The 13,477-nt window shown below is 46.2% G+C and overlaps 1 protein-coding gene across 11 annotated transcripts in view; it reads right to left on the bottom strand.

Annotated features, from left to right (window-relative positions):
* The window catches only part of LOC128874271 (MAP7 domain-containing protein 1), a 166,231-nt gene that overhangs the window by 145,129 nt on the left and 7,625 nt on the right, over nucleotides 1-13,477 (bottom strand). For 2 of the 11 annotated variants that reach the window (XM_054118842.1, XM_054118856.1), the window contains exon 1: nucleotides 1,846-1,918. The exons of 5 other annotated variants lie outside the window; for them this stretch is intronic. In XM_054118842.1, coding sequence (XP_053974817.1) covers nucleotides 1,846-1,903 — 58 coding nt within the window. In that variant the 5' untranslated portion in view covers nucleotides 1,904-1,918. Of the gene's footprint in view, nucleotides 1-1,845; nucleotides 1,919-11,530; nucleotides 11,604-12,250; nucleotides 12,407-13,477 lie in introns of those variants that run through there. 4 more of the 11 variants (XM_054118845.1, XM_054118853.1, XM_054118859.1 and 1 more) reach the window with 4 other exon arrangements.

Raw genomic sequence — 13,477 nt, 5'->3', positions numbered from 1 at the left:
TGGCTCGGGAATCGTGACAAAGAGATCAGCATCGAGGAAGGAAAACCAAACGGTGCAGAATAAACTCAGTCTCGTACCGAGAACAGCTTAATCCCTCTGTTACGTTCAAATTAAAACGAAACGGAGCACGTGATAACGCAGCAATCATAGAACTAACATATCGCAATGATAAAAGTATCCAAACGATTTAAAATTACTTGCAAGACGAGCGAAGACGACGAATTCGAAGATCAAAATAAAACATAGCAGTTGTAGATCGTTGTCACGTTGACATAGGAGTCGAGAGATCGCGGCGTGTATATTCATGAAACGTAAAAGGAAATTGAACGAGTCCCTGCAGAGGGAAACAACATGGCGAAAACGTGGTTCGTCCATCCGGTCCGACGACCTAGACCGAGTGGCGAGACGACGGGTTACGAGAGGCCTTCACCTCGACCTTGAAGAGCACCGACCGTCCTAGCAAAGGCGAACCGGACGGACAGACGGAGAGCCTTTACCTGCTACGACTCTGTTCGACTCGCCACGTAAGTATAATGCACGATTTCCGCGGTTATGTAAGTCGGGGCATTTTATCGCGTACACGTCATCGTCGCGAACGGAGGTCCCATCATTGTCTTCTACTCCTGTTGTTCGCTGTGATTCTCCTGTGCGCCAGTTTTTGCGTAACTCTGACACTCCTGTTACGAGTTCTCGCGGAGCTAATTGTTACGGAATTATGCCACCTTCGGACAGGTTGCATCCGTGAATCTTTTGGGTCAGTACCATACGTCGAATGGAAATAAATTTTGTTTGGACGAATGAAGCGTGAAATAACCTCCTGAAGAATAATTTGTATACGCAGGGGGTCTTTTCTCAGATCGGTAAAGAACAATGTATTTCTTAAAGTTCATATCTCGACGAATCTTACACGCTACTCGTGTAGCGAACATTACAAAATGATCGTTCTCTCGCAAAATATACCCCGATGAAGATAGATCCTTAAGTCATTACACAACTCTGGGAGCGCGACTGGAGTCGTACTTTTTACGCGTTCGTAGCCCCATCATGGGCAACCGATGAGAGTTTCCAATTAACCGTAATACACCCGTGCTCCCTTTAAAAGCAATTGCCGGCAATTACACGGTAAGTTACAGGAATTAACCGACTACATGCCGATAAAGCAACGCTTCATCGTCCGTCATTGATTGAATTGTTACGACCAGGGAGAACCTTTTGTAATTTTGGCTCTAGGGCGGGTCGTTTCAAGTTCCTGTAATTATCAATTGCTCGGGACGCGACACGATGCAATAAAGGCGATGTAAAACATTCGATCGCGAGCACGAAATGCGCCCGGAGTCTAGTAATGGTCTTCAAGCACCCGTTCTTCCAGTGAAAGATGATTCTTCCGCAACGGTTAAAACGTTTTTCGACCGTCCGAATGTAGCACGAAACTGGCAATATGTGCATTCGAACCTAATGATAGCATCAAAGCAGAACCATGTGGAACTAATTACAGAAACGAGGCAGTAAATTATTCACCAATTGAAAAGTACCGCAAGATAGCAACAATTTCTAGTATTGAAAAAGCCACGGTTATCAAGGTTAGAAATTTCTTCGAAAATCTGCCAAGTATTCTCACCATTAGAATAAGGAATTACGTCGGTGGCCCGAGGCAGAAGCACTTGAGAAGAAGACTCGTGTTTTCAGTTTATATAGAAATGCGAAGTTGTACTGGTCAGAGACGTATAAATATTTGTTCCTGTTTATGCAATTGTAAAAATTTCATTATTTCCCTGCTTGGTCCTCGGGTTCCTCCGAATTCCCTGACGGGTAATTCTACTGTATTGGCTCCCGAGTCGCACTTGCCTGGCCGGATTCCATGTTCAGGGTCGCCGAGAGCGTTAACGCGTTTCAACAACTCCATTTGACTTCCCGACCTTCACCTTTCCGACGTTGACCAGTCACCGAAAACGGCAATCTCCGAGCACGACGCCTTTTCGCGGTGATATCGTTTATCTCGAGAGCCCAACCGAACCATGGATTCCGCGGTTTTGCTGGAGTCTCGACGCTAAACCGAGTCGAGAACTAACGATACACGCTTCTCCGATAAGTTATCAGGCGACCGTATGCTGCCCGAGACGAGAGATGGTATGTATTTCCAATCATCGCGGGCAGAGATAGCCGATGAGTCACGATCAGAAATCACGAAAGTTGGAGCGTAATAATCGTCGGTTACGAAAGTTCGCGGTAACGTCTGCAGCCTCGCGATAACGGAAACTGCGTTCCGACATGCAACGGTTGCTCGATTATGTCATCGATCGTTGTTCTTCGGCTGCATTCGAGACGAATCACCGATAAGGCGCGTGCTCTTACGATTTCCGCTACCAACAAGAGCGGATATCGAAATGGAGTCGGTAGCAGAGAATCTTTTTGTTTTGAGATTACGGAGAGATGACCCAGTTCAAGGGATAATATATTCGAGATCGCGGGGTTTCTCCTACTTCTTTAAGCGATCTACGACGTCGTCGATGCACAAAGCTTCGCGTAACGCCGAAGACCACCCGTAAACTGGACGGGCGAGTCGAAAGGGAACTGAACGCTGTTGAGTAATTAACGCTTGGATCGTTAGCCAATTACTGCTAGTAATTGAAATTACTTTGAATCACATAACAAGCTTTGTATATGTCTTATATATGTCTTATGTATGTCTTATATATGTCTCTCGGTGCGCAATAATTCGTGAGTTTTTCGATAGTAGTCCCAAACGACTCCAGAGTTATCTTAGGGTTAAACGAAGACAAGGACGGAGACGATCGTAATAAAAAGTCATAGGTCAGTGGTGCATCACGTAAATTAGCATATCGCTCATTGACGTCGGACTACATAGATTGAAGGATCCTGTCGACGGCGGAGGTAGTCACACCCAGCTGGCTAAAGTGACGTTAAGTAGGCCTTTGCATTTAACATCGTTGGCCTCCACGCGTCGCAGCGTTGGTCGGTTGGATAACTTGCTCGTTCCGGGCGTTCTACGAAGGTTTACGTCTGTCAGGTTTATGTAATCGGGTAATGGAACGTGGGCGAGGTCGTCCATCCTGCCTTTCCTCGCGTCTTTCAGCGAGCCAAGACCTCTGGAGTGCCCTATCGATGAATGTCTGTCTGATGGATTCGTTCCAACCGTCCCGTGGAAAATGCTTGCGATCAACAGTGATGATCGAGCGTTTAGATCAGGTCCTGGCAAACTATGGCCTGGTAGGGAACTACTATCCTATGGCTCGCGAGGTAAAAATGATGCTTAAGCAAATAATTCCTTCGATAACCATAGAGTATAATACTAATCTACTGTATGATACATTATGCATCGTCCTTCTCAATCAAAGTGTAGACACGAATAGATAACTCACATTATCGATATAGAAAAGAGCTGTTGACGTTAGATGAACTGAACTCCGAACCTACCATTTGAATATTCATGAACCAAACCATTACGATTATTACGACTATTAAGGAATTTAAAAGAGATTCTTTAACTTAACATTAGCCCGAGTATATATTAGAATTTAGATTCAAGACTGATGCTAAATCGTGAACAATATTTTGTCATGCATTACGTCTAATCCCTAGCGTCGCGGTCAGGACCTTTATAACGACGTTGGCAAGCCTCTTCGCGCGGAACTCACACAATCGCGTTCCAAATTGCAATTTAATTGCATTCGATCGTGCAACGTTCCTAAATAAGTAATGTCGCGAGGCACAATGGAGCGAAGGTGAACAACCTGGACGAACGGCTGCCGATCTCCCGGGGAAACGTTCTCAAAGGTTTCCTCGTTTGTCAGCGTTTGATCCGCGACGAGGATTGCGCAACAGTCCAACGAGGAGAAAGCCCCCGAGGCGATGTGCCACGTGGGTGGTTTCGCGAAGTCCTGATCGACGTCAGAAAATGGGTCGCCTCGTTGTTCAGAACGAGAGTTTTAACTGCGGCGCTTGCTGATTATCGGACAGGCCACTCGCGAATTCGTTGGAACTGGTTCTGCGATTTAGCATGCCTAAACAACATCGTCCGCTATCGACTGCTCGCATTCAACGAGACTTAAAGTGCTGCAAATTACGAGTCCTGTCTCCGATCTAACGCGTGACAACTGACTGATTATCGAACACGAGAAAAAAACTGGACCGGTAGCTTGCCACAGAGTTGGCACCCGCAGGAAAGAATGAAAGCAGTCGTATTCGTGATATACACGTATCATAGGTCAGCATCTGACTCATTAATAACGACATATACACGTTGCACTTCTGAAAATTATACCTTTGTAAACTGATAAAAAGACTGTTCGTTTAGAATTTGAACAAAAACAGAAATTTAATCGATTATGCATATGTTAACCGATGCAAATGTCCTAAAAAAAAACTTCATAGCACGAACGTGTCCGTCAACAAGGACACCGTCTAATAATCGTCACTAATTGGACGAAGAGTTATTGATATTATTTATCGAAGAGTTATTGATATTATAATCGATGCACGTTTAATCGGTGATCTTGAAATGCAACGTAGAAAGCGAATTACAGCAAACGCGTCGCCGGACTCGTTATCGTTTGCTTTCGAGGTATTAACTAGTTCTTGACCTGGCAAGAATTATTGCAACCTATCGTTAATGACACTGTACTCGCGAATGAGGCAGCAATGTCTGTGATAACGTGTTCGGTAAACTACACTTAAATACAAAATATTTTTCGCTATCAAAGTTCGCCGTAAACGACGGTATAACGATGCATTTCTACCTAGAAAAAACTTTGTAAAATTAAAGATACACGAGGAAACTGACGTTAGCAGAGTAACACCAAGACTATGAAACGAAATTACAGTCCAATGTTAGCCCAGGGAAAAAGCACGAAAGCCATTCTGGCGCGAGTTTGCCAAGCAATTAAAAGGAATCTAACGGGGTTCCTTATCGTTAGCTAGTGTGCGAGTCGGAAAATTATTCGGACACGCTCAAGGAAGCTCATCGTTTCCGTGGAAGCCTAATATCTCTTTGCCACGAAATCGAAAAATTCCATCGACGATCGAGCCTCACTTTTTGTTTCCATTTTTCCTCGAAGAACCGTTTTCTTCTCGTTCACGCGCTCGTGATCGCGCGAACGTCACGGTAAATCATGAACCGTCCCAAATGGAAATAATTAAACGCGTCTAACTCGCGGATGCTAATGAGCGGACGAAACGGCTTGCTGCGCGGGGTAATACCATTCCGTGGCCGTGCAACTTGCTTTAACAAGGTCGTTTTCCATGCGATTATTACGCATTCTTACGGTTTCGTGCGAAAGTCGCTGCGAAAATGAACGATTCCCGGGAAATAAAATCGAGTAAGCTATTTCGTATCCTGGTTCAATTGTTTGCAGCGTTTCTCAGGTTTCTATTCGATGATAAATAATTTGAGCAAAAATATCGAGGAAAACACGGTTCCAGTTTAGCTCAGTTTTGTTTTACAACGCAAACAGCTACAAAAGAACGCGAACGTTCCGTAAACGTATTACCAGATGAAAAGTGTACCACGGCTGGAGAAGTATGAGAAACGCTGGTCTAATAGTTCTAATTTGCGAGTAAATTACCATCGTAGCCATTGAATCGGATAAATTGATTGGGATACCGTTTTCCCTCGCGATTATTGGTAATTCGGTAATACTCGTTTCCCATAACTCACAATCACTCCCAGTCTACAGTCGATCGGTGGAGACCGAAACGCAATTTCGCCGTGTTTAGACGCCGACGATCGACATACGGCATTATAAACACACGATACGATTAATCCGGTCGAATATAATCGCGCGGAATTATTGGCCGAGATAACAGGTTTCGCAGTACCGTTTTCCATGGCACGGATTCTGTGATCGTCGATACGAACGCACACCTTCGGTTGACCCACCTATCGTGAGAAACTATCCCGAGACTCGAGCCTTCTCTTTCAATCCGTACGCACTGTCACACGTCTATTGATCCCGTCTGTATCCTACGACCTCGAGAAACCGCAGAGCGATGCTTGGAAATCGCGTTCGTTAACCCCTCGCGCTCTTATCGGTTATTAATCTGGCTATCCTGGTCAGCGCGGAATTAATTTCCGTGAAACGTCCCCGGAGGTGAGGAAACTTTTGATTAACGAATAACAGATGATAAATTACCAATTTTCCGTTACTCTATACTTGTATCCAGATGAGGATTTTGCCCAGAATTCTAAACGATGTTTGGTAACGTACTCCACGAATTGCTATCAACATAAAATGGTTGGAAATCAATTTACCGACCTGTTAGAATGTCTTATAAAAACTGAGCAACAAATCCAATGATGTATCGTTCATGTTCGGTGTAACACGGAACCCAATGAGGAAAACGAGTCGCATACGGGTCCAGTTCCGGTAACCAAGAAGAGACGCAGGCTAACGAAGGATTAGCACGTCCGGGGGCTGTTCTTATCGTTCGAATCATCGGTAGGTGGTTGCTAGAATCCTGCATGCATACGAGTCAAGATCACTTAGCTCGGATCGCCGCGATAATTACATTAGTTTTCTTCGCGCAGCATGGCTTCACGTATAAACAAACGTAAAAACAACCGGGCTGGGACGAAGGTTTAATTAGCAGTAACCAATACAAATAACCATAACTCGCTAAACTTACCGCCCGCAGAGGTGTCTGACTTAGGCTCAAAAACACACGCGTACTATCGTGAAATTGCTGCTTACCTGAAATTGATAAGAAACATGGAGTTATTACAGATACTAACAGTCAAAACAAAGCGTAACGAGGAAGTATAAAGATAAGGTAAGCGATGTAAAACTTCCGACTGAAACGACGCGGTTTCTACGGAAGTTCTTTAGCGACATGGTTCGCTTAAAAAAAAATTGTATGTCGAATGCATCGGATAATAAAAAGATCAACGTCATACACAAGCGAGCGAGAGCGGAAGATGATGGATTAACGAGAGCGATCATAAAATTACAAATTCCAATGCAGCGTAACGCAGATCTAAGGAAACCTGTTTCGTGTCATGGAAAGTGCGAAACTCAAAGTCCTCGTATTTACTTCTAAAATCACGAAACATATCTAATTATCCCACTTTGTTCGGTAAAACGAGTTTCACTAGGCTCGAAGTCCGCGTGCTTGAGCGACTCCACCGCGGAGCATCATCCCGGATGATCGCACCTGATAAGACCTAATCACACCTATCGCTAATCCTAGAAAGCCACGACCCGCCCAAAGGGGACGTGAGAAAACACAATTACGAATTAATAACGCCACGCCGAGGAACTTTCTATCGTGTTACGTATTATTGATAGGAGCCTAACCGATAACCCTAACCCAAAGGAACGGCGAAAACCGTTCAAATAACAAGCGTGACCGGTATCCCCGTGCGAAAATCTTTTCGAATCGAAATTCTACCGATGGTATCAACGCCATTTTTCGATGTAACACCATTGTATCGGAGTTGTACGTGCAAGTACGCGTTTCGCGCTTGGAAACCAGCGGAATGAACGCGTCCCACGTAAAATTTTTCAAACCGTAAAAAAACTTGCGAATTGTACGTAAGAAAAAAAAAATGTCGCACATTCGAGCGCGTTTCGTGTCGGTCGCGTTCGATGTCACGGATCACGCGAAGTCGACGTTCGTGCGCGAGATGACGCAACGTAAAAAAATACACAGGCAAATGAGCGGGCGTACGCGCAGCAAATTAGCCAGCTCCTAACGAGAGAGGCGCAGCAATTTGTTGCGCGTTCCACGCAAATAGCTGTGCGAATAGGTCAACCGCGTAACGCGATTCGACGACCCGCCACGCAACGGGATGCCGGGAGGTTGCGCTTCGGAAAAATGATTTATTATCAAAAACTCGTCGAAGGCCGGCCGTTCCCGCGCTCAGAATTTCCCTCGTTTGTTCCCTGCGTCTCGGCAAAGCGTTCACAAGAGAAACGCTGGTTGGGCAATTGTAATTAAATCGTGGATCAAACGCGCACCAATCGCGAGTCCCGCGAACCATTTGGACGGACGGTGTTCACGGATAAATAACGCGAATGGAATTTCGTTGCGTCGACTCGCGTTCCAACTGGTCTACCGGGTGTTGTCGAATGCTGGGACGAACCACTGACCACGTGTACTTAATTTGGAGTCTGTGGATAGGTAGCTTAACTGTACGAGTCTTTGGTACGAATATTTCGTGCGTAACAGTGGAATGAATTGACTTGCACAAGAGTTGCTTATCGGTATCAACGCCTGCAAGGTCTTGAACCCCTTTCGAACACCTTGTAGAACCGGAAATTTCATTTTGCCGGTGTCGTCTCTCCGAGAATAGCGAAATTCGCAGCACGAGAGTGCGGTAATAATTGCATAACGCACCCGGTAGCCTTTCTCGGTCGCTCCGACTCGTTCCAATGGTAAAAACTCGTTTAATACGGCTCGCACGATCCACGGATACACGTTTCTAATATTCAATTATACGCTGCCGTGGCTGGTGATTACGACTCGGAACGCGCGTACTGTACGCTCGCGAGCCACAAGGTATACCGGATAATAATCGACCTGCCAAGCATCACCTGCGTCGCGCCGCGCCGACAATCGTTTCTGCGTTTCGGCTTGTTGCCAGTTATGCAAATCCAATTAACGCCTGGATCGAGTGACGCGCGGCTCGGACCAATCGCCGGAGCCATGGAATAACCGATTAACGCGACCACTTGTAACCGTCAATCGAGCCGGAAACCAATGATCGAGAGCATCGATCACGATCGAAGCGGTCGTCTAACCGATCCCTGGTTGAATGGAAAAGACCGTGGCGCAATTATTCGGGGCTTGTTAATTGCCTCACCGCGACTCGGGGAGACAGAGAGCGATAGCGTGTCGTAACCGCGGCTACGGTGCAATTTCGAGGGAAAGACAACCGTTTAAATCGACCTTTCACCTGGCCGCCGCTAACTCGAGACACTGTTAACACTTCACCCGTCAATCCATTTCGATACGAATGCGTGACAAGAACTAAGAAATATGCGCGATTATTCGTGAAATTTTATCCTTTTCACGATTGTATAGGTGTGTTCATTTTTGTTGCTCGAGGTATCGACGTGGCGAGTAAAAAGCTAATTAGCAGAGATTTCGTTAGTGGGGAGTGGGCGAATATTATAGAAAGGCGAGTCTAGGACGGGAGATTTAGGAGGCGAATTACAGTGAACGTTTCAAAGCATCAAGGTGTTTCGACACTGCAGTTTGTGATCTCGCGAAATCTACGGCCGACACGGACGGCTCGCTCAAAAGGAAAAGGCAGCTGCACTTTTCTGGCCCGTGCTGAAAAGCGCGGAGAACAATGCCTCGTGAATTGCCGCGCGACAATGCGCGCACAGAGAATAGAGGCTCCTTCCTTGTTAACCGTGTTACGTGTACTTTCCAGCGTTCCCGTGCGACACTTATCAAATTTTACGTACCCCGAGATAGAGGTACCCCTAACGGTGACAGTTTGAGAGCAAATATTTGTCCTTTCCCTCGGGACCCTATTCCACGAACGCACGTCGAGCCCGGATGCGAAGCTTTGGGACACGTGAGCGCCCAACGGGACGCTATAAATTAGGCTCTGCTTTCAAATCTAAACGCAAAACGTTGGCGTAAACCTCTTTGATCGAATTTGCACCGAGCTACTAAGTAACATGCTCCGTCTAAGACGGAAAGTAAGCGCCAGTTGCGTTGCAACGAAAAGCTGCTAGAACAATAGTTGGTAAGTAAATACGAGAGCGCGTGCGTTCGACGCAAATGTCTCCCGCTTAGCAAACGACGCACAAGGGAACAAGGGTGGCAGAGAAAACGTCCGCGTACCCGTTTTTAATACGTGCAATACGGTTTCTGTTATTGACCTAGGCCATGGTTTATGAGCGTGCGTTGCATGCGTCACTCATCGACCGGGGCACGTGCGACGCCTTCGAACAATCAACCAGCTGGATTAAGAGTCATCCGCGAGAGGCGTCGCCACGACCACGAATCGGGGCAACGAGCCAGACCCGTGATTCACTTACCTCGCCAGACAACCTGCGGGCGACACTTGGTTAATATCTCTGACTAATACATTTTATGAAAAAACTAGAAAATCTGAAATACGTGTCAACTCATTTTGCGCCGACAAAACCTGATTATATGTTACTTCAGGTGGATCGTTGAGTCTGTCAAACATTTGACTGCTTTTTCTTGGTAATCTTAGAATTATACAGTGTTGCAGTGACCTTAAACACGTGACGGCAAACACGACGAAACCGTGGCGGTATCGGTAGGTTCGCGAGGTTATTTCCATCGGCATTCCTTCCACAGAATTTCGCGTCAAATGCACTCGGCGCATTTGCAACCTGTCGTGAAAGCTGCGGAAGCGATACACACGCTTCTCGACGGCGAAGGAAATCGCCTTCGCCTCGCCTTAAAAAGCACGATAACATCAAGGAGACAACCGCGTACAACCGTTCGGGCCTTTGTCCGACGCGAAAGCAGTTTCTTAATGCGAGATAGCGAATTTCGTCGTGAAATCGATTAGCCGGTGAAATCTCTGTACCTGGAAACGATTCGTGATCGTAACAACGCCGCTGGACTCGCGATATCCGTGTTATCGAAAGAAGTTGTCAACTTTGAGCGGAAAACGTGCAACAGTATTTTTGGAGTCGAGAAGAAGTTTCGAATAACGACCTCGAAAGAGAAACAACTTCGTATTCGGAATAAAATTTCGGTTCTGTGCAATTTAACGGGATAATCCGGCGGACCGGTTGATCGTCGCGAAATTGCAGATTCTCTTGTCGTCTTGTCGTAAATAACGGCGACCCTGCCTCGTGAATCAGAGTGTCCCGTTTGGTTCGGGAACGTTTAACTTAGCTGTTGTAATTTTATCGCGACCGAATTCGAGGAAACGATCCACCGTTTTGACGTAGTCGTGTCTAAACCAGGTTTCACGACCTCAACAATTTTCCTCGAAAGCGAGAGAGCGCGGAGACAAAAGAGTCGCGAAAACTAGAGGACGATCGATACCACTTTGCAGAGTTACTCCGGTAATAACGTTCCTAGAACGCGAAACGTTAAATTTTTTTTACAGCGCTCGTTGCATCAACCGGTCTTGTCACTTTAGCTCTTCGAAAAGTGGGTCATTGAGAATTTTTTGTTGGACGAAGTGTAAATAGAGCCTTCCTCAAATTTCACGGGTTTTTGTTCATTACCGAACAAACTTTCAGAAAATTTATAACTAGAACATAGTATAGTGGAGTCTATATGCATCGGAGCACATCGCGATGGGAGAAACGTGTTTTCACCGTGCGCGCTCTCACACCTCGCAAAATACCTTGAAATTATATCTAACAAAAAATTTCAGTTTTATCATAATTTCATATTTCCTATTGTTCGACGCGGTTACGTCACCCAGCACATAGATTACACGTTTGTTTCGACTTTAAAATAACCTGTAAACATTTCCATCAATTCTTATCGACGCGATAACGCAATCGGGAATAAACGGTAATCTATTATATTTACGCGGCAAAAGTGTGAATAATGCCCCACGTACCTAAATCAGGTTGCCCGTAATCGGCGAGCATCGCGATGACCATTCTGAGTACTCACGATCCAGCCTCGACGAACTGTTTCACACCAAAACATTGTTGAAAATTGAGTAGAACAAAACATGTCGATCAAAGCAGCTGGCTTGGACGTCACGAGGGAAGAGGAAACGAAATTTACGGACTCGCTCGAGAGAGACCGGTCGGCCAAAAAAGGTAACCGGGACAAATTGAATATGAAAGTTAGACGCTTCCAATATGCACGGTGAATCATCTGCTTAGAATAACGTGTAGGCACACATTGTCATTCGATCTCCTCGCACGAATCCCGAACAGTGAACTATGGTTTTCTGGTACGTAATCAACCAGCCAGAGATGAGCAAAATCCTTATTTAAATCGTGATCTTGAATAACGAACAAAATCACGAACAGAATCAGCAAATAGAAACATAAAGAACTATTGAAATCGATTAACCGCTCTGGATTTACAAACACTGTATCGATCGATGGCGAGGAACTATATCGCACTGTTATTATTTGAACCATACGTTGCTCTATTCGAATCAAATTTTGCCCATTTCTGCAACCATCCAACTATTCGACGCAAAGCCCACTACACGACGACACACGACGATACTTTTTTCGAGCCGAAATTAAAGACGACGGTCTCCTCTTCCCTCGAATGCCGAGGAACACAACGCAAAAACCGTATTGAACGCGCGGCGTACCAAACGACTTTCTCGTGTTGTCTCGCGTGTCTCGAGAATGCGGGAGCCGGAATTCCGTCGACTCGCGTCCTTGACTTTCGCGTGGAAGACGCGTAACTGGCCGGTCCCGCTCGTCCAGGATCGCGATGAACGAGATTCGTTCTACGACTGCGTGAAGCCGAGTGCGGCCTCAGCGATGAATCAACCCCCTTTCGCTCCTCGAGTCGATGCACCGTGCGCGAGCTCCCCTCTACCCGTGGTTTCTCCCTTTACCTTCGCGATCCTTTCTCCGCCCTCGCGAACGGACCAACGCAGCCGTCGCGACGCACGTCGGTTCGTCTAAGCGGCCCTAGAGGCTTACGCCGTCTAACCTCGTTCCACCGGAATTTTATTTTCAGAAATTACTCTTTCGGCTGAGATTCCTCATGCACGGGGTGACTCAGACGTGCATGCCACCACTGGGAGGGGTTGGATCTATCCATCGCCACGTTTACTACCGTGAATCACATGCGCGAGGTGCCGATTGATCAACGTTACGTATTTATTACGAGGGCTGCAACAAGACGAAGAAGGCCACTAAACCCTGAGCGATTTACTACGAAAACGTTATCTATATTTATTTTTATTTTTCGAAACTTTTATACGAATTTGCACGTCACCTTGTACAGTTTCCCACTCTCTCGTTGCTACGTCGTGCCACTCAGCGGACATAATTGAATTTTTACGGCGAACGGAACGCCTGTTCGATTTTTTCAACCCCGTACATCGAGGCTGCGGACGTCTCGGGCGGGTAAATCGAGCGTGAAAACTTTTAAGCAGCCGTATTTTTTATCCGACAAGACGAGCCTCGACGAGACCCGACCGGATCGAATGAACCCGTTCGAAGCAAGGATGAAACCACTCGAATATTTTACACAAACTTCTACGAATGAAAAAGTTTCTCTCGATTTCTTCCTCTGGACGTATACCATCGTCGTTATTAAGTATCTCGAACAATCCTAACACAGTGAAATTCGACGAGTAGTCCCAGCCCTGATTCGAAGACGTCGGAGAAAGTCGGAGATAAATTAGGACGTCGAGAGCAACGATTTTGCGCGGGGAATTTGTGTCTGGTTAGCGAGCATCGAACCTGAAGAGGGCACCGAAGGGAGCACCAGGAGGTACGAAGGTTGCGTTCCGTCCACGATGGGAAAAACTCCTCTTTTTTCAACCATGGCCTGGGACGTCTTGTGACGACACTGTACAGGC

Source organism: Hylaeus volcanicus, chromosome 3 (genome assembly GCF_026283585.1).
Source record: "Hylaeus volcanicus isolate JK05 chromosome 3, UHH_iyHylVolc1.0_haploid, whole genome shotgun sequence".
Classification (NCBI taxonomy): domain Eukaryota; kingdom Metazoa; phylum Arthropoda; class Insecta; order Hymenoptera; family Colletidae; genus Hylaeus; species Hylaeus volcanicus.
This window is presented reverse-complemented; position numbering and strand designations above follow the sequence as displayed.